Source organism: Vidua chalybeata, chromosome 3 (genome assembly GCF_026979565.1).
Source record: "Vidua chalybeata isolate OUT-0048 chromosome 3, bVidCha1 merged haplotype, whole genome shotgun sequence".
In the NCBI taxonomy this organism is placed as follows: domain Eukaryota; kingdom Metazoa; phylum Chordata; class Aves; order Passeriformes; family Viduidae; genus Vidua; species Vidua chalybeata.
In genome coordinates, this window is record NC_071532.1 from 61278068 (window position 1) to 61299838 (window position 21771).

Here is a 21771-nt window from a genome sequence, read left to right on the forward strand (position 1 = left end):
CAGAAAGAAAATATTCAAAAGGCTCTAAGTCCAATCACTGCTCCTGGCCCAGAGAAAGACATTAATCCAGAAGGATCCTGAGACTTTGTTATAAATGTGCTTGACTAAATGATGATTCTTCACAAATCTTGACGGTTGAGGTACTGTAAGACCTCATATGCTTTTATGAGCTTATAGAGACTTCTATGAGCCCTCATTATAAGACATTAAGCTATAGATACAAACAGGTTTTCATAAATTTCCTCTGTACAGTTTGGTATCTTATTATTAGGAGTCCAGGAATATTCTCCTTATAAAAGGCTAATTCAAAAGGATTCTAAACCTAGCAAAAAAGTGGATGCCTTCTCAGCAGCACGATCTCAGTGCAGCGTCTTTTTCATCAACTTCAGTGCAAATTATACATTCATAAACCAAACACGTTTGCAGAATTTACACTGTGGAAAATTAAAGAGATTTACTTCTTGACTGATGAACTAGTCAATGCTATTACTTACAAGCAAAGAAATTCTGCATTACTATCTGTGTCTTGGTGCAAAGCATTTTCTTGTAAAAGGTCTTCAGGAAATGTGTGACCTAATTACTGAGCTACTGCTACTCCAAATTCACTAGGGTGGGAAACCTACATACCACTTAAATATAAATCCACATAGTAAGAGCACACAGAGACTTACCCTCTAACACTGTAAGCTATACCCATTGCAAAAATAGAGATTGACTGATTTGCTGGGAAGTTATGTCCAAAAGCATGAGTGCCCGTCTGAACCTGGCAAGAAGCTGCCCTAGACTGAGTAATCTGTATATAAGGCAACTCAAGATGCCCAGCAGCCCTTCTGTGTGCTGAGGTGAGCACTGCAGTGACCAAGCAGGCAGCACGAAGCAATGCTGCAGTCACTGATTAACTCAGCCACGGCATGCTGGTCATAGGGCGACGTGTGCCAGGACACATGCGGCACCTGGGAAGCCACGCAGGGAGAGAGAACATGTACAGCAGGCACAAAAGGCAAATGAGACAGAAGATTTAGTGCCTTCATAAAGAATATCAGCCTAAAAGTCTTCTTTCTCTATTAATAAAGTTTCCAGAGGCTTCCAACAAAATAAAAAAAAAAAAAAAAGAAGAAGTAAAAATACTGTGCCCAGAAAGTAGCTGGAGCCTGCACATGGTAGAGCAGCTCTGCTAGGAGTTGTGAGTTATGGGACCAGGCCGAAATTGGAGCCATTTTCATAACTGATGACAGAAGCTATTTTAACAGCAAACACTATGATCATGGAAAAAAATGTAACTAAAAGCAAATCAGAGGAAGATTTAACTTACACTAAATATAGACATACAGACCAATTTTTTCACAATCTCACTCCAAATTTGGACAGTTTTTTATTTTGTTTTGTTGGGGTTTTTTTTAATTATGACAAAACATTAAGATGCTGCACAAGCTACTGTGACTGGACTGGAGAAAGTGTTTTATTTATACTGCTTTGTGGCCAACAAGATGAGTGTGTTATTCTTGATATTTGCACACATTAATATAAATTGCATTCCAAGTAGTTTTCGACTTAGTGAATTATCTCATATTTTGTCTAAAATACATGGCAAAGCTATCCCAAACAACCTACTTCTCATGGCACTCTCAAGATGCAACACTTATGTTTATATTCCACACAACAGTGATTCAAGAACATCCCCAGAAGGTAGGAAGTATTGTGTTTTGCTTTGGGAAAGCATCCAAGAGCTTGGAGAAAACATCATCTTGTTCAAGAGTCAAAGACATGCCTGGCATTAATACAAAGAAAGGTGTCTCACATTTAATTTCTGCTCCAATTTCTACTTGATCTGTCATGCAATTCTGGGATGTTAAAACAGGCATGAATAGCACTAAAAAGACTCAAACTTACAACCAGTCATTCACCACTACTTTTGATCAAGATCCAAACAGCAGCCCTGACATCAAAGATTTGGTATGTCAGCCAGCATGGCCAGGTGCTGCTACAGCAGCTCATTGCAGAAGTTACTTTTTTCTCATTATAAAAACTGAAGTACAAACCAGTTGTCAACACTTCAGTTTATATATGGATGAGGTCTGCTCACCATTCAGAAAGTTTCTGCTCATAAAAGGACAAGCAGGAAAGCTGTTTTCCAAGTCTGTGGTTAGAAGCTTTATAGATTTACCTGTTAAACACAGCAGTGATTCAAGATGATCTCAGGCAGCTCAGCAGCTTTATTCACTGTTACCTGCACTATCCCCAAAGCACTAACTGACCTTATGCTGTATTACAGCATTACTCCAAATCCTTGAAGTATTTACTCAAACTTCAAACAAGAATTTTCTGAATCCACCCTTTTGCAATCCCTGAGGAGCCAAGGACTGGGATCCACAGATAGCAAGAAAACCAAAAGCTATACAGCTACTCTCCCAAGCACCACATTCCAGCTGGATTAAACCTCTCCCTCTCCTCCAGGAAGAGTTCCAAGACAGCAACTTCCACACTACTACAGACAATCAAAACACTCCTTTTCAAACCACAAAAAAAAAAAAATAGAAACACTTAAATCAACACACATGATACAAATTTTAAATTAAAATTATTAAATAAAAATTATTTTGAAAGAAATGACTGCATCTGAAAGAGACATCTCTGAGATGGATCACAAGTTCAGATTCCTCCTTCCTGGCATCTAATTTACCAGAATCATTGATTTTGGTTCATAAGAGACCAGAGAATTGCTCTAGTTGCCTTCTGTCAAAAAACAGGATCACATATTTGATTCTTCACAGCCAGTGAAAATTCTTGGGTGATTTATGAGGAAAATCATAGACCTCCACTTCTCTAGTTTGTTGGTTTGCTTTTTTCTAGAGTACTATTTATGCATTAATACATATCTAGAGGAAAACATTTGTGTTCCTCAATTTTACTGCAAAGGGGCTATTTTTAATAGGACGAAAGACAGAAATCCTCACACCTGTTTAGTTAGGAGTGTCTCCCTTTTCCCACATGATGCCCTTTGCTCATGTGAAATGCCTATTTTTTTTAGCACTGACACCTCAGTAGATTCCATGTCCCTCCAGCTCCCCTTTCCCTCACTTACTAGAAGTAACAGACGGACATTTTTGTGCTAACAGGGGTGCAGCTTACCTTTCCCGAGGAACAGCAAACCAGTACTCTGGTTGCTTTATCTTTTTACTGTACTGTTGAGACATGGTCGTGCTCTGAGACACAAAGGACTTTCTCATGGGCTTGCCTACTTTAATGCACAGAAACATTGGAGGAGTCTTGCTCTTCTCCTCTTTTGAAGGAAGCATATCTGAATAAGACACAAGAGAAATGGTCTGCTTACAGGAAAGTACAAATACTGCAGCTGATAAAACACTGTGACAAAGATTAACAATCTTGTGCAAAGGAATACTCAGAGGCACCATACACAGAATTACACCTGACTTCAACAGCACAACTGGTTCAGTAAAACCACGTTCATCCTAAACTGAGGCCATTATTCCCATTTTGTCACAGCCTGTATCCCCCTCAGCCATACAACTGTTTACAGAACAGCCCTGTAAAGAAATAGGTAAGATGACGCGGCTGGGTGCTGCCTGCAACACAAAACAAGCAAATAAAGGGGACATGTTAGGGTCCGAAAACCCATTCAGGCTGAAGGGTAATCCTGCACGCACACATACACACACACACACAAAAAGCTCAGTTTCCCAATTCTGTCAGTCACACAGCCATACAAGCGCCTTTTATCTGTACAAGACAAGGCCAAGCCTAAAAGCAGTTTAGGCTCCTTAAATTGCTAGTGTGACAAAAAAAACTTGCTTATTAAACTATAGCTTCAGTCACACTGAAGTAGCCTTCTTTGTTTTAGCAGTACACATACCACCAGCAGAAACCCTTATGGAAAAAAAAAGGAAAAATCATTTTAAGAACAACTGTTCTTAAAACAGAGACTTCCACTGTAATCATCCCCCACCACCTGATTTGACTCAAGGGTATTGTCCACTGGTTCATTAAATTACCCAGAGAGGAGCATCAATGCTCCAGGACAGACTACTGCTTAGAGGCACTGGGCTGCCATAAAAATGGCAATATGTGTGCACATGCTCTGAACAGAGATTTCATTCTGGTATGTGCTTTCCTGGAACAGCCTGAATTATTTCTGATAATGCAATGACCAATCAGGAGAAAACTGATCACTCAGTAGGACTACACATGTATTCCTATTTAACACTTCTTTAAGGGTTTCCATAGCATGAGAGACACCAGACACATGCAAATATTGTCAAGAATATTTTGGTGCCCCCCTTCACAGCAATGCTCTACTACCTTGGATACTATCAGAAACAAAACTGACAGACTTCAACGAGGCAACAGTGGCTACCAATTAGAGAGCGACAGTTTCTAGGCCATGAAGTGTCCCTGCCAATTCTGGAACTGGATGACATTTCACTACCCTTCTTAAAGCCAGCAAACAGAAGTAAAGATTATATAAGAAGCAATCACTGAATGTGGAAAGAGTACACAAGCTATTTATCAAACTACAAGCTTAGAGAATTTGAAGATAGCAGGAAATATAAAATTGAAATACACAAGGAGTAAAAAAGAGACCATGGATTACAGAAAGAAGAAATTTAGAGAAGGCTGTCAATTGAAAGGTTACCGTCATAACGCTGTCCAAGTCTCAGAGGAAACAAGGATAACCAGAGACCTACCTTCAATTGGCACTTGAATTTTCTGCAGCAGCCACAGTCTGATTTCTGATTGAGTGTCTAACTGTGTTTCTTGACAGGTCTTGTCTACAGCTGGTACTAATGAAGAGTCCACAGACTCTTTCAGATCCTTTTCCTCTGCTGCTGCTGAGTTGATTTCTAATGAAGGTGCTTTCCTTTCAACACAGCAGGAATCAAGCTCCATACTTTTAATTGTATGGACTTCATTAGCTTGGGACTTTGAACAGCTAAGTGTAAGGTCTATGCCAATTGCTTTATTGTTTTCACCTTTCTGGATTTCAGCCTTGTGTAAATCTTCAGATGACTGAGACCCATTTCCATCTTTATTGAGGTAAAATTCAATAAGTTTATCTTTCTCTAGCTCTTTCTTAGTGTCCAATTCAGTCTCCACCTTACCTGTTGGAGTACTGACACATTTGTTTACTTCTGGAATAACATCTTGCTTTTCACACAGCTCTAAGTCTAAGTCAGCTTTAGGTTCAACACTGTCCTTTTTTTCCAAGGAATCAACTGTCAAGTGCTCCTGGACTTCTGTAGTAGGTTTGGTTACCTGCTGCTTAGTTCTCCCCAAGTCCCTGGGGTCAGCCAGCAAGCCTTCCATTACTGAGATTTTCCTGTCCAACCCTCTATCCATATGAGATGATGTCTTTTCCAGCTCAGTGAAGTAATCCTCTCCTTCTCCTAGAAAGGATTTTTCTTTGGTTTTGGTATCTGAAGCATTTTTTCCCCTGGAAGTGTCCTTGGTACATGCATCTGCATCAAACTTTTCCAAATGTTCAGTGGCAGTGATGTTGTTGGGAAACTCCAGAGACTTTGATTTGATTGAACCCATACTCTCTGATGACTGAAGAACTTCAAAATCAGCAGACTTTTCCTTATCTGAAGGCTTTATGTGTTTGGCACCCAGAGGAACAGATGCATCCCCATTCTGCTGCCTCTTTTCCTTGCTGAGGGATTTGAATTTGCTGAAAGGATTGATATCCTTCTCAGAGGACAGGTCTTCCCATTCTCCTGGCCTGTACAGAGGACAAAGATCCTTTGGTATGTCACTGTCAGGGGAAATGATGGATGTACATACGATGTTAAAAGCAAAATGGAAACGGAAAAAAAAATGAAAATAAAAACTAAACATCAGCTTAACTTAAACCATGAAACTCATTGAAAAATAATTTTCTCCAAAATAAACATACAGTACTGGCAATAAGTGACTTTAAAGACAATGGAGAAAAATGCTGAAAGCATAATATCAAAATAAAATAAGTAAACCACTTGGCAGAATATACCACGTGGGTGAAGAAACGTAACACATATAGTAAGAATGTGCAAGTCATCAGAAGTTCCATAATAAAAAAACATAGGATATGTATTTAGCTGCTGGAATTTAATTCAAGTCATATTAATATTGTAATTTCCCACATCTGACAATGACTCAACATATACAACCATCCATGCTTCTCTAGTCAGTACAAATATATTTTTGAGAAAAAAAATCAGAGATAAGCTGTATCCTGTTTGAACACATTTACTGCGGAACAGTAACAGGCAACACAGTTAGTAGCTGTTCCAGGCTGTTCTATTTGTCTCCATTACTCAAACATACTGTTTGAATGCAGGCTTCCCCAAAACCTGTTTCTTTTTAAAGCAGAACAATCATAAAACATTTCAAAATGAGAAATTCTGAATAAACATATCAGCATAAAACTTGAGCTCTTTGTTACAGCTAAAACTCTGAGGAGAATTAGAAAACAAGATCCTCATCACTTAAAAATTACTAAGAAGTTATTAAACACTCCAGAAATGAATGTAGCAAGTATCTGGAAAGTTTTTCTTGAAATGAGAAATTCAATTAATTTCATTATTCAAACAGGTATTGCCTGTAAGAACAAAATCCTGCTTAGAACAAATAGATGAGCAGTGCCTGGTCTGTGCATAAATGAAAGCAGCCCACCCCAGAAAGTCTATAATGTATTATAGATTATAACTATCAATGCATTTCTGGTTCTGAGATAGAAGTATTCCACAGTCTGGTGTTTCTGTAAGTCCTGAAGATGGCTGCTATAGTGGTGTTACCTTCAAAAGTTTCAAATACTCCTCTGAGAGCAGTCCTGGTAACACAATAATGATCAAAATCTAAACCTCTTCGCATTCACTCAAAGAACCCTAGAGACAGGTCAGTGCAAGAGCCCTACTACTATGGCATATTACAAGGACTTTTATTAATTACTGAATTCTACTCCTTTGCACTTGGGTTCCCACATTCATGACTCATTTGCGTTTAACACCACTTCAGTGTTCTAAAGAGAAAGTTGTTGTTCTGAAGAACAATACAAGTGAATCATTCCTTTGCTGGCACTTCACTCTGTTGCACTAAAACTCTTCCCCTCCATTCCCCCATTCCCTACCCCTTTTCCATGACCCTTACTGAAAATCTGCAAACGTAAGTTCAGGGAAGAACACTCCTTACGATGGCAATGCATCTTTAATCTTCATATGAGAGATGTCATTGTAGAGAGCTATAGAGACAACCTCCTCCATGGGGCAGATGAGCCCATATTCTTCACAGCCATTCTCAATGACCAGAGGATCAGACTTATGTGGGTCAAACATGATATTGTTTGGAGTTACTATCATGACTCCTCCAACAACGCCCTAAAACAGGAGAAGAAAGAGTCAGCACATCACATGTAATGCAGTTATCTTTGGGTGTTGGATTTTAGGCTACTATCCTCAAAAGCAAAACCACTTTCCTGCCTGTGTTTGCTAGCAAAATACTTTACTTTCCAGTTGCATCAAGTCAGATATTATAAAGAGAGAAAAAAAATTCTTAGTAGCATCTAAGTTCCTGTCTGATAAGGAAGAACATCTGAACTATTCAACTTTCAGTGCTGACTGCTACAAGCTAAAAATGTGATTGTTAATCTCAGATACAACAGATTAGTGGATTTATTTTTTTAAAAAAACTGCATAGCATTTTACTATTGATGCAGCTACTTTCATTTGATCCATGAATTTACATGCAACCAACACACCTGCATGCAGTTTTACTCAAGGAAACATCCAGGTTACTATGCCAAGCTAACATCAGAGGTCCCTTGATCTACTTTCCCATAGGTACATGCAAAAAGCTTCTCCATACAGGGATCTGATATGAGACAGCTTCTTCCCAACCTAGAAACAGCTCCTATGATTGGTCCAAGCATATTCTGCACAGCTGCAGAGGACTCATTTAATTCTTCAAAATGTGCTCCAGCAATGGATTTGATAAAAGGCTGCTGCATCAGCCATTATTCAGCACCAATCCATGGCAACTGACCATTTTCCAAGGTTTAAAAAGATTTCCACTGTCTCGCTTCTGCACCCTCTCCTCCAGATGAACTACAAAATTCACCAGACTAACTCAGAATCTGTGTGTAAATCATGACATCTGACAAATGAGAGACAGAGATCAACTGGAATGGCCCACACTGCAGGTACTATTAATTATACTAAGTCATCTGCAACACAAGCCAAGGAAGGCTCATAAATACGCAGGTAAAAGACCACAAGCTTGGTCTGTGGGGCTTTTTTTAAAAGCAGTTAAGCTAGCAAGCTGATGGCTTGGCACTGGCAAATGAGCACAGTAAAGGAGCCTGCTCCTTTATAAAGCAAAGTCTGTTTGTATTTCCCATTTGCTTCTCCTGTATGACTCAGTCCTCAAGCTTGGTTTGTGTTTAGATGACAGAATGAAAACAAGTGCAGAGGCTTCTCCCAGAAGCCAGGAATACAATACATCAGTAGGACGTATTTCCCACCCAGCCACTGCAGGAAGCCAGGCAACAAGGGATTTCAGCTACACTGGCAAAGAAGCCGTTTCATTTTTGATTGCTCTGACTGAAAATTACTTTTTCCATCCTGCAGCCATAAAATTGGCAATCTGTACCCTCTGCACCTAACAAGCATCACATAGCAAGTGACAGTACTGCCCTAATTTACATGCCAGACATCAAGTAGTCCTCTATTACATTCTACAAAATGCAGACTGTAAAACTGCAGAGTTGTTAAATACTGTCAACATCCACTCAATGCAAAAAGAAGCCAGAAACCATACGTGTAACACATCCATCTTACAAAAGTCAGGACTAAGGGGGAAAAAAAAAAGTTGTAACTGCAATGATTAGCATCTCCAGTGTTATAAATTCCAGAGAACTTGAAAACCCGAACATGCAGACAGCTAACTGAAACCAGAGTCAACAAGGACACGTATGTCAAAGTAGGCAGTTCAGGAAGACTGTGTCTTGCAAGCCTTTAGAAAAGGGCTAAGATACTACTCAAGCTCTGAACTTCTAAAACACTTGCTGTAATTTAGGATTGCAGTCCTGGCCTATGTTACAAGAAACAGAAAGGAAAGATTGTATAATGCAATATTTATCCTTTTATTAGGCTTGCACAACATTCATTAGCAAGTGCAGAAGCAACATAAACATATTTAGAAACACTGCTCTGGAAACAGTTAAAATTTATCTTCACGTCATAAATGAAATAGATTGGCATGTACTCATTTTATAAAGCTGTTGCTCAATTTGATGGAACTGGACAACTAATCCTGACATGTCATAACTCTGAAGTGCAGTTCTCTCTGTATATCTAGCAACACACAAGCAAAAGAACAAATTATACAGCATATTATCAGTACCAACAAACACAACAGTAATAGATAAAGCCAACATAACTTTTACATTCTTTAAAAATATGAAATTTGACTCCCCCAGTATTCATCTCTCACTTATCCAAAGAGAATCTCAAACAATGCCCAAAAATGCCTAAAAATCAGGTTCCACCTACCTTACCATCTGTGAAGTAACGACAATTCATTTTTAAAAATTTGACAACCACGGGCTCATCCTCTTCTGAAGTAGAGGACAGGACTCTCTCTACTGGTTTGAAAGCCTTTCTTGCCAAATCAGCATCCTTAGAAAAGAAAAAGTTCAGTGCAGAGCAACAGGACCAGAATTACTTCCAGATTTTTGAAAACTAAAAGGCCAGGTTCAAACAATTATTTTCCATTTGCATAAGAAGAAAAACAATGGTCATGTATGTAGGTATATATTTACACTTCCCACAGTATCCTCTATTGAAAGGAAAAAAAAAAAAAACCCAAACATCCTTGTAACCTTACAAGAAACTCCATACAAATATCAGGCAAGAAATTAAAAAACATCAAGGCAGGTCAACTCACCAAAATTCAATTACACACTCTCATTAGGGAGAGGGCTTGCCCTGACACATCATCTACACTGAAGACCTCTGCTCACAGAACACTGGTGTGACTCCCCATGCAGATGGCATAGGGGTAAGGTTAAATACAATTATTCACTCCAAGCTCTTCTCCACTTTTGATTAGTGATGTATCTGAAATGACTAATTACTTTAATCTCAGCAGATGTTAAAGATGTTAAATAAAGGCAGCTAAAGTGCCTAAATGTACTGTCTAAAAATCATCATGGCCAGTCACCCTTCTAAAGAAAATGAAAGATCAAGGCCTTTCACAAAGATTAAATCCAGCAGTCTTGTCTAAAGACAAGTCTGTATATGGGTACTATAACTAGAAAGAAACTGACTGCTTAGACTAAACTAACAGCCTCCCTGTTCAAGGATGCCAGTGCAGGATCAAGGCTCTGGACTACAGAGCAGCATAAAAATCTCCAGTAGGAAAGACTAAATTTTTTGTATTTTGCTTTCTATTCTTTAATGATTATTTTTTGTACTTTTGATGGACTTAGGGCCCAAATGAACTTGTAATAGGTTTCCACACTCAGACTTCCCTTAATTTAGAGTATTTTTAAGACTATGGTAAATTTTGTAGTACAGCAAGCTAATTTAACGCAAGACACTACACACAAGGCCTGTGAACTCAAAAAATACCTATTTACACAGCCTTGATTCTCAGCTTCAGAATCAGAAAATATTTTGAGAGTTTAAGATGACCAGTGAACCATGTTTGACTTACAGGGAGTTTATCATATTCAGCATCTGATGATGAAGGAGAAACAGGAGCACCAGGACTAGAAGACAGCCTCCCAGCACTTGTATCTGGCACAAAGAGAATCTAAATACAAACAGGTATTTCAAAACATTGAGGCAAGAGCTTTAAAAGGATCTAATACAATTATTAGAAAGATAACACAATGCTGATTACTCATAGCTGCAACGTACACCTTAAAAACATTCAGAAAAATGAAACTGATTTCCTTATTCCAGCTTTTGTCTGCTGGGTATTCTTAGGCAAGTCACACCAGCTCTCTGTGCCTCAGTTTCCCTATCTGCAAATCAAGACACTTCGACCTCCTCATGGCCGTGAAGCAGAAGTAGAGATCTGCTCTTTATGAACCAAGCCTTAATCTCCTCACTTGCATTTCCAGTCCTGGAAATTTCAGGATTTAGGACTCTCCTAAAAAGTCTCTCTCCATTTATTTCTTATCTTACAGGAGACTGACTCATACCCAACATAATGGCACAAAGGCATTTCAATTTCTGTCTCTCTCTAATTCTTTAATGCATTACAGATTCCATTTATCCAGACTTCCCAATAATCCAACTCCCTTGGAACACCTGTATTATCTTCTTGAGCTTCAGAGTCATCTTTAAACTTTAGTGACAGTACATAAATAACAAGTCAGATATGGCAATTACAAAGCTTTCCCATCATACCAATTCCAAGTAATAATCTACTGAGTTTCACTTTGAGGGAGGGCTTTAAATTACTGTCTGTTATCCTTGTATCCAAGCACCTAAAAGATATATGTAAGTAGTAAAAAAAAATCTAAATACATAGCAAATAATTATGTTTCAGGTATTAAAAAAAAAACAAAAACAAAAAAAACAGATAAATAAACTATTTACCTGGCCTGGCACAATTGTTTGTGTGAAAAGCTTATTGAGCTCCACAAGCTTGTTTGGGGTGACGTTGAACTTTAATGCTATGCTGTTTATGGTGTCCTGATTTCCAGCCTGAAGAAAGAGTTGATGACTAAGATATCATACTGAACACAGCACCACACATGAACTAAACCCATTTAACAGAATGTTTGCAGGGATAGACTTGATAGACATCTATTTAATAGCTTAGGTGATAAACCAGTATCAAAAAAAAGGATAGAAATATTCTTTCACAATATACAGTCGGAAAAATGCAGAGGTGTTACAGATGTCCCTCTCCTTTTCTCTTAAAACTTTAAAGCAGCACATCTGTATTTACAACTGGTCTGGCAAGGTTACTTACTATTTACACTGCAAAGTTCACTACACCTCCAGCAGCCACAGCATGTCAGGCATTTGTGCAGTTCCCAGCTGGGACACCACCTTCCACAGAAGCTCTGTATGGTAGTGTGGAATGCACTTAGGGACCTGAGGGCTCACACAGACAGAGCAGAGCTAGCACACTGCTGCTCTGCTCCAGCTTAGAGAAACAGATCTCATCAAGCACAGGTCAACTCATTGTGCTTGATGACTTAAGCAACACTGCAGAATAGGAATATTTTTCAGAATAACAAAACCATTGCTCTATTAGAGAGCCATAATGCAGAAGTAAAAATGGAACTGGCAGCTGCAAGAGGCAAAAATCCTGGGCTGAACAGAGATTCAGGATGTGACCTTAGCTCCCCCCATACGGTGGTATTAGAATGGTATCAGTGGGGGCAATCCCTATGAGATAAGTGCAAACTGAGAAAGAATTGGTGCTTACAGTTTTGTGCTGCTGCCCCCCTCTCAACCCTCAACAACTCCACTTTCAAAAGGCAAGCATGAACACACCACACACCAGCACTTACCGTATATTCTATGGTACCATGAGGCTTCTGAGAAACCATCTTCTTCTCTTTCTTTTCATTGCTTTTGTTTTGATTGTCATCTAAAGAGCAAAAAAAAAATTCAAGTAATTGATTGTCAAGATGTTTACCTTTCAGCATGTTTTGAAAGAGATCTACAGCATGTGCAAATTGCAGCTGTGAAGAAGAAGAACAAGAGGATGCATTAAAATGCCTATTAAGCCTTACGATTGAATTGTAAGGGAAGAAAATTTCATCAAGTACAGCAGGTTTAGTAATCATTCAGGAAGTCTGCAGGAGTAATGTATGTATGATACCATAGCAATACACAACTGCTCCCATAGTTTCTTTGGTGATTCCTACACAGTTCAGCTGCTGGACCGTCAGGTGAATATACACGTGTCTACTGCCTTGGTACAACCACAACAAATACTGGTTAGTCACCACTCCACCACAGGTACCTTATATTTAAACACTACTTTAATCTCTGAAGGTAAAAGTGTGCCAAGGGTCCTGCAAAGCATGCATGTATAGTCAAGCAGAGAAAGCAGGAAGCTTGTGCAGAAGACATTTTCTGACAGCTACAATACACAGAACTCACTGCAGCTGCAGAAACCCTTGCAGGACACAAAAGGCACTCATGACCTGTCAGCACCAGAGCTCTCTACCAGAGCAGGGTAGAGAATTCCAATTCTTACGACAGCAGTGGGTGAGCAAAGCCAAGGCTCAGGGAGGATGGAGCTGCCCAGCCAGCCCCAGCCCCACCGGGCTCCCCTCCAAACCCAGAGCCCAGACCCACATACCTGGGGGGGGTGAGAGCAGCATGCAGCCCCAGCTCCAGGAGTGGGGATGGGGTGCCAGGAGGCAATTCATGGCTCTCCCTGCCTGACTGCCTCCAAGCCCTTAGAAAGGTCCCACTGCTTCCAGCAAGATGCTGCAGCCCAGATGAAGTGGGGAGAGGCAAGAAGACAAGGCAAGCCTGAGCCCAGCAAAACCAGCAGCCAGGAGCAGGGACACGTTGTCCAGGGAGGACTCCCGGTCCAAGCCGGCAGCTCTGGAAGATCAGGAGGAAAGGAGTGGAAATGGCAGCACAGGGCTTCTGACTTGCATTCAAGCTTTGCTGCAACCTTTGCTATTTCCAGAGAGCAAGAGGCAGATAGTAAAAGGCAGGGCGAGGACTTGCCTGCCACACTGTAGTGTACACAAGAAACAAGGAGGGGCCGGCCCAGTGTGCTGCACCTGAGCCTTCTGATGGCCCATGTCCACAGCAAGATGAATGCTGTGGGGCTGCCTCAGTGGGCTGCTCCATCAGTCAGAAGAGACTCACAAGAGCCCTGGACATACATCCAGATGTTACTGCTGGCAAAGCCCACCCACCACCTGCCAGGGATGCAGTCATGAGAAGTGCATTGGTTAGGGACACTACAGATAAGGCAGAGGCAGAAAGCCTGTAGAAACCAAACACAGTTTAAGTACATGCACATAGTGTACATGGCACGAAGGACAGTGGTAGGAACAGGAAGATCAGGATGATGCTGGCTTTTCCCTGACAGCATTTTGAAATACAGCATCACTCAATGATCTCAGACACTTCATCTCTAAGACTGGACACCCACATTGAAACATTTTTAATTAGCTTCCTACTGTGTTTTTCTGACCATTTGTATATTTACCATTGTCACGCCACCTTCTGCTGATCAAAGTGAAAGCAGTGTGTGGAAAAACAGGTAATGGCAGCATCAGCAGGGCATAGTATCAAACCATCAGAAACACAATGACAACATGACAAACAAAAAATCTGATAAATACTGGATGTTTTCTTTATCCATTACCTACATAAAACTGCCAATATGGCACAATCCTGCCTGAAGAAACCCTTCCAACTACTGAGTTCACACAGTTTTGTGCTACCAGGAGATACCACTTCAACTAGTCCAGGATAACTATAATTACAACTACATATCACACATGTAGGCAAACTACCTGAACTTTTTGTGACCTTTCCCTGGAAAAAGACAAGAAAGGTAGACCTTTCAGCTAGACTTGGTCTAGCTGAAAAAAGTAGACAAGTTTTCAGATATTTTACCCTTACTTATCTCTGAAACAGTGCACAAGGTAGGAAACAGTTAAGAGAAATAATCTCACACTAACTAGACATGCACCAGGTAAGACTTTGGAGCGGTGGGAATAAAAACAGAGTAGGCCAGAGAAATGTCGAGAGAGAAAAGAGATTTTCCTCCTGCAAAATGGGAAAAAGTTTAAGTCTGCATGTAGATGGAAGAAATAACCATATGCAATAAAAGCAATTTCTCTGAAGAGCTTATAATATTTGCTATTAGCTGAACATTTTTTGTTCCAAAGCTTTGTGTTTAAAAGTGGAGAGTTGACCACAATAGCAACCATTATGCCACTGTGGCACAAAAAGACCACAAAATAGCAATACAGACAACTTTCTCCCCTGCAGCTTCCTATGTGGGAGGTAGGACACCTCCGTCTCCCCCTGTGAAATATCAGTACTTTCCAGGAGGTCCTCCTAATTGCATTGCCTGCTAAGTTTGGAGATTAAGAAATACTATCCAGGAAAATGCTATAGCCTGTATAACATTTTCATAACCTATATATACTGTATTCACAGGAGACATATAATATGCTCTAGTTCTTGGTTGACAGGACTGTGAACCCGTTTGTTTAGTAGGGTCCTGAACACAAGTGTGGTACAACAGAGAAGAGTGAACTAAGTATGCACACATAGTTGAAAACCTCCAACTGCAAGACAAGAAAAAGAGAAGTTTGATAGACAAGCTCAGTTTAGATTAAACAAAATACCATGTTTTTTTGTCAATAAATGTTCATAAATCCTAAATATGTTGAACAATTAGACAATTTTCTTTCACACCCATGTACTAGAATGCGTGTTGTCTAGTCTGTTTAGCTGCAGGCTAAAGGAAGCAGTCACAGTCTGTGAATTTGTCTCCTGAAACCAAAATCTGACATTTTGTGTTTGGATACTTTTTCTTTTACTTCCTATGCCCCCCCTTTTTTTTTTCTATCCCAGCAACAAAGGGTTGAGAACATTGTCCATACATTATGCCTAACAACTAGACAGGTTTGGGCTATTCAAAACAACATCCTAATTATTTGAAACGTGTGAATTCTTAACTAGTCTATGTTTTTAATCGTGCATATAAAGAATTAAAATCATGAATTAAAAATTCAGACCTTCAGAAGAAAAAAATGCAATGAATCCATTAAACCTGACAGGAACTGCTAAGCCCACATACTGCTCATGTGGTGAGGCCGAGGTCACAAACCGTGCTCTACATGAATGGTTTACAGCAGAGTGACTGGCAAGCCTGGCTAAGTAACACACCACAATATACTGTCTCTCCAGGTCCCCTTATCTTTTCCCATTGCTCCTCCAGGAAGCCAAACGGTTTCTGACATGATCTGAAGGCAGGAAGCTCTTGTATAGCCACAAAGGCACCCAGAGCACACACAGGCACGATGGAAGCCTCAGGAAGCACGTTTCTTTCAGTCAGAACTAGATGAAGAGCTCCACAGGCTTTAAACAACTGCCTTTGGCTACTTTTTGAACTTGAACATTTGCTTAGTGGTGAAATGACTCACAGTTCTGCCTCACAAATTTTCCTGCACTGCATGTACACTGGAGATGGGATTGCATATCCATGAGAAGTGACTAGGTGTTAATGCAAATTTGATCACACTGCATTTTTAGGCAAAAGGCAGAGTGGGTGGACTGAACCTCTCTGTGGTTTTGGGAAACTTGTAAATTGGGAATTATGTAAAAATAGTAAAATAATAAGGAGTGAGAAGAAGAATGCCAAGTGAGAACAAGCAAGAAAATACAGGCTTCCTGAAAATAGACAGGTCTAGAATGGGAATTTTTCTGCCTGTAATGATATATTTGTATCTCAGTTTCCTAGCAGACTCTTGCCATTTCATTTAGCAGTGTTACAGGAAACCTTACAAAAAAGAGTTACCTAAGAGTAATTTGGAAACCAGCTATTGAAGGAGTATGATAAAGAGGTCAATCAGTTTATCACCCAGAAGACCTTGACGCATGATAGGAGAATTACACCTCTGCAACTGTGTAAATAGCTCCCTAAGTAGATAGAATAGGTCAAGGAGCATCAGGATCTCCTGGGCTGCCCACATGGAGCACGAGCCATCACCACTGCAGGATGATGCCATCAGCAGCACTGCTGCCCAGCCCAAATGAGTGTGAGATGTGGCAGTGCTGGCAGTGACAGCTGAACCCACTGGGCAGGTCCCGAGCCACCCATCAGCCTCATGTCTGGCAGTGCTAGCAGGAATGCAGAAGCACATAAGGGGACAAAGGACTGACCGCTTTCCACACCTGGCAAACAAACTCAGTAGCCTGAGAGGATAGAGGCAATGGCACACTTGGTGCAAAAGTCCATTTTACTCATTAATTTCTGTCTTACCAAAGATTTAGGCTGCATGTCAGTAGGGAAATCTTTCCCCTGATTAGCCCCAAAACCACAGATTTCCCAGGGTAACACCATTCACTGAACTGTTCTGTTCTTTCAAGAGCTCCACACCACTTCTATGCTAATGAACCCCATGGTAACATGTGCTCATAAAGCAGTGCTTCCCTTCTTGTACTTCATACTTCACTGAACATCCTAATTAATGCTATTTTAAGGGTGAACAAATAAATAGTCATTATTCACCTTCTGCATACCATTCATGATGTCACAGATTTCCAGCATCTTTTCTTAGTTACTTCACTTTTTCCAACTGACTAATACTGTGATACTTTGGACTCTCCTATTTCTCTGATCACACAGTAGCCCTTCTTGCTAGCTTTTCTTCTCCTACTACATCCTTTTTGAGTTGGAGGAAGTAAAACCAAACACAGATTTTAAGCTATGAAAAAAACAATAACACGTGCTGGTGACAGAAAAGAGGGTTTCCTTAAACATGTATGATACTAGTAATTTTTCCACATCACATACTAATCATTTTTCCACATTGCTCAGTATGTCACTGCTGTTTCAGGACATTCCAGTCCCACATCTCTATTACAGATTTGTTAGAAGCAATAAAATTATATTACTATAGTCTAGCCAAGCACCAGGACAAAGGAGTGAAAACCTACAGGTAGCTTAAAAGAATCTGAAACACAATACATTCAGGGAAGAACAGTTATCCCTTAGAGTAACCTAATCAGGTTACTGATAAGAAATTAAGCAAACAAGGCTTCCTGGGGTAGCTTCCTTATCAATGAATGAGTCTGATACCAATTATGGTGACAGAGATGGAGTACAGTAAGTATCACTTAAGTGATTCTACACACAGAGATCTCAAGAATATGAAAGACCTACTTGGGACAATAGAGGGGGAAGACAAATCCGTTTATCTGAACAATTTTTTTCCATTCCTACTTTCTACCCTGACATTTCAGTAACTTTCAGCAATTCTGCTATGCGCAAAGTTGTGCACAGGATGATGTAATTGTGATTTAAAGCATCTTTCTAGCTTTTCTCCATGACTCTCAAAGTGATGAGCTGAACAGCATTCACATTAAAATTACTAGTCTTAAATAAAAAGTCTTTCTTTCAGCTTCTGTCAAGCATGGGTGAACCCCACCACCAGAGGGGCCAGCCTCCTGGTTTGGGACACCTTCCATGCACTCTGATGTTTCAGCTGCAGCAGCCTCTGAGAAAGACACTCCAGCCCCATTCCGTCCTTTAGCCAGCTGCAGCTGCAGCAGTTAGGGGGCATATAAAATGTTTTTTTGGCCATCTGACCAGATCTATTTCCCTGAAGTAAACCAGCAAGTTAGACAGAAACATGCCCTACTGAGATTTGGATAGTGTATTGCTACCATGTTAAAAGAGAAATAAAAAAATCCCTACACTTTCTCACCAACTCAGGTATCTGTGTTTCTTTTCTGCTTCCCACTTTCCCCAGAGTCTCCTGACAAGCCCTCACCTTTACTTCTGCATATTTTTACTCTGCTGAATCCTATCAGTTGGCTTCCTCCTTTGCTACTGCTGAAGAAACTTGAAACAAAAGGGCAAATTGTCCAAAATTGCAAGGCAAAAATTGTCATCCATCACAACCACACTTGGGCTCCTTCATTAGTGAGACTTCTGACATAGGAACATAGCAATTCCCTGATCAGTACAAATCCAGACATATGACTCTGAAATATCTATGCCTTGAACTACTTTTCTCTATTCTCAATAAAAACTGATTGTCCACTAATTATTTTCCAAGCAATTCTTTCAAAGGAATAAAGAGATCACCAGAAAATACAGAGCCTCAATAAAAAATGACTATCAGTTCAAAGAACTGATAAAAAAGGTAGTAACTCCTTCTGCCATTAGGTATTTTTAGGCACACTTCAATAAAAATTTGACTACTGATATTCATGCAATATTCACATACTGCAGCTTCTACACTAAAAGCTGCAAATATTTAAGGAACTTAAATTTCCTCTTTGCTTACTTCATCCCCAAGAAGTGGCTTTAGCTCCTTTGTGGTCTGACAGCATTACTTGTGAATCCTATTCAGGAACATGTCAGCATCTAAACACATCTTTCACTAAAGTATCACCATAAAATTTCTGACTACCCACTACATTAGGTATTCAAGGACAATACAGAGTGAGGAAAATCAGCCTGTCAACAAAGCAGGGCTGAGGGAAGGAATACTTCGGCATCACAAGAGAAAATATGGACATTTTAGAAAACTGTTAACATGCTGGTTTTCTTCATTTATTTTGCTGCTTGAACACACCACAGCTTGCCTGGGAAGGCTATGCCATGTAAGTGAACCAGGACAACGTCTCCTAAAATCAAGCACTGCACTGTTCTGTCTACTGATTGGTGTTTACAAGGTCATAGGCTGAAAAGAGAGACAAAAATCACAAAGATTCTAAAGATACAGGACACATGCCCTGTTTTTGTGCCTGGAGATGACATCAGCATCTGATGTGTGCTGACTGTCATCACTTCATCACACAGATCCACAGAAGCCATAGAAAAGAGCAACTCACTTTATACAAGCAACTACTGTTGGATCCCAAGAGTGACCCAACAAGTTGCAACAGAGATGTCGCAACAGACTGAGAAGATATGAGGAAATGTCAGTAGAGAAAGCTGGGAGTGAAGGCGTTACACAATCAAAAAAATCTGGCTTAACTTTGCATTATTATTTAAATGCACGTGAAGGGAGTGCTGCTTTTCAGAACACTTATACTAGCTTTCAACAGTGTTTTTCAAACACAATATGGGAACTTGGTGAAGAAGAGAAATTAAAAGCCTGCCTTGAGGATACCAGGTCTGAGTTATGCAGGCACCCTAAAAATGACTACCTCATGCCTCTGCTTGGAGACCAAAAGATCTGCAATATGATTTCAAATGCAGTGCTTCTACTTGGCTTATGAATATTCCTGTCTTAGAGAATAATGTCTGAAACTAAAATGAGAATATTCTGCTTGTTCTCTGAGGGCAGAAATCCCAAGAGAGCTACGGTGAGTCATTGGGAACAGGAGAGAGCTGATACATGTGGGTGCTGCAGAGGACTGCTCCACAGGCACTCAGGGTACAGATTCTGGAAGCCTGGGTAGGAGAAGAGGCCAGGGATCCAATCTGCCTGGTTGATAGCCCTCCCAGGAAACACAGAAGAGAAAGACCAGTGAGAGTCCAACTCTTTATCCCAGCACAGGATACACCACCAGGAGTGCCTCTGAAGAGCTGTACGTGCCCTGCAGGTACTCAAGACTAACTTCACAGGGCACCCGTGCTCAGCAAGCACAAGACTCAGCAGGCAGCTGGCACAACCTAGGAAAGCCAGATTACCCCAGGCATGATGAGCTAGTGGATCCTGGAAGTGATGAATTTACTAACCACAAAGATATATTTCCCTTCATTATCCCTGGCAGAAATATGACAACTCTTTTTATTAATTCTCCTGACATGTTTCCTTTTCATCTTCTGCACAGGCACACCTGTCACAGTCTCACCATGGGCTATGGGACCAATCACTCCATAGCCTTCCTCTCTTCCTCTGGACCACTTTTAAGAGATGCTAAGTGCATCTGAGTTTAAATATAATTAAGAACATAAGTGTTCACTCCTTCTGAAAATTCAGCCCTTGGAAACACACCTGGGTCTCTCAGCAGAGAGATCAGTTTTAGCTAACTAAACACTACTAAACCTACTCTGACCTTTCCAGAATAAATCACAAGATGTCACTGCCTTAAATCTTACTTTGAGTTATTGCTATAGTGGAATGTAACTTTATAAAATAGCAAATCCTGATATTTTTCCCCCATGACAGAAACACCACTTTTTAATTTTCTGCCTCAATAATTTATGCCATTGTTAAAAAGGCATTCCTGATTTCTAATCTCCACTTGTTTCTCTCCATGTCCTGGTCTGCTGAGCCTGTCAAAGCTCTTTGCTATGATATCTCAATTACACTATTAATTTAGGATAAAGTTCTTCAGTTTTCTTCTCACTCAAGAAGAGTTATAACCAAAGTAGTGTCTCACAACTCCCTATAGTCTCCAACATTTTCCTTCTTCCCTGAGCTGTTTCTGTGTTTCTGCTAAACACAACTCACAGTAAACCAAGTCAAAGAACCCAAATTAAGAGTAAAAACATCCCCTGTTCCAGCATCCTGGGTCCTGGAGGTCCAGAGAATGTTAATAAGGATAAGCAAAGCCATTAAACAGCTGACATGTAAAGAATGCTGAAGATCTTCACTCTGAAAAGGAAACTATGGAAGAGGTATATTTTATAGAGAGAAAAGAACAAACAAAAACTCAACCAACCAGCCAGAAAACACCAAAGAAACGCACAAGAAAAATCATAGGAGTCTTGGGAGATTGTGAGTAGGGATTGACAACTCAGTTTCTCATACAAGAACCCAAGGCCACCCAACAAAGCCAGCAGAAGCAAGATTGCTCTTCAAGAAAATGGTAGCAAACCTTTGCACAGGCCCAAGGAAAGGCAAGATGAGTATATGGTAGAGCACTCTAAATACATGAACTAGGAGCAGCTCAGAAGAGGACAGTAGGGTCATAATCTTCTCCAGACATCCAGGTGTGGCTCTTGTGGGAGAACATATACTACACTAAATGGACTCTGGTCTGAAATGGGCTTTCCTATTGCCCCTCTAGTACTTCTTCCCCCCTGGAATCACACACCACCAGGCTTGGATGCAGCAGTTCAGCAGCAGCCACAGAGTCA

At 40.3% G+C, this 21771-nt stretch overlaps 1 protein-coding gene across 2 annotated transcripts in view; it reads right to left on the minus strand.

Moving 5' to 3' along the window:
• The window catches only part of NCOA7 (nuclear receptor coactivator 7), a 61948-nt gene that overhangs the window by 11340 nt on the left and 28837 nt on the right, over positions 1 to 21771 (minus strand). Inside the window, exons 4-10 of one of the 2 annotated variants that reach the window (XM_053939026.1) lie at positions 12527 to 12606; positions 11601 to 11708; positions 10708 to 10806; positions 9543 to 9668; positions 7186 to 7370; positions 4704 to 5737; positions 3130 to 3298 (exon numbers count right to left, since the gene is read on the minus strand). In XM_053939026.1, the coding sequence (XP_053795001.1) occupies positions 3130 to 3298; positions 4704 to 5737; positions 7186 to 7370; positions 9543 to 9668; positions 10708 to 10806; positions 11601 to 11708; positions 12527 to 12606 (1801 nt within the window). Of the gene's footprint in view, positions 1 to 3129; positions 3299 to 4703; positions 5771 to 7185; positions 7371 to 9542; positions 9669 to 10707; positions 10807 to 11600; positions 11709 to 12526; positions 12607 to 21771 lie in introns of both variants that reach the window. The other variant, XM_053939025.1, reaches the window with a different exon arrangement.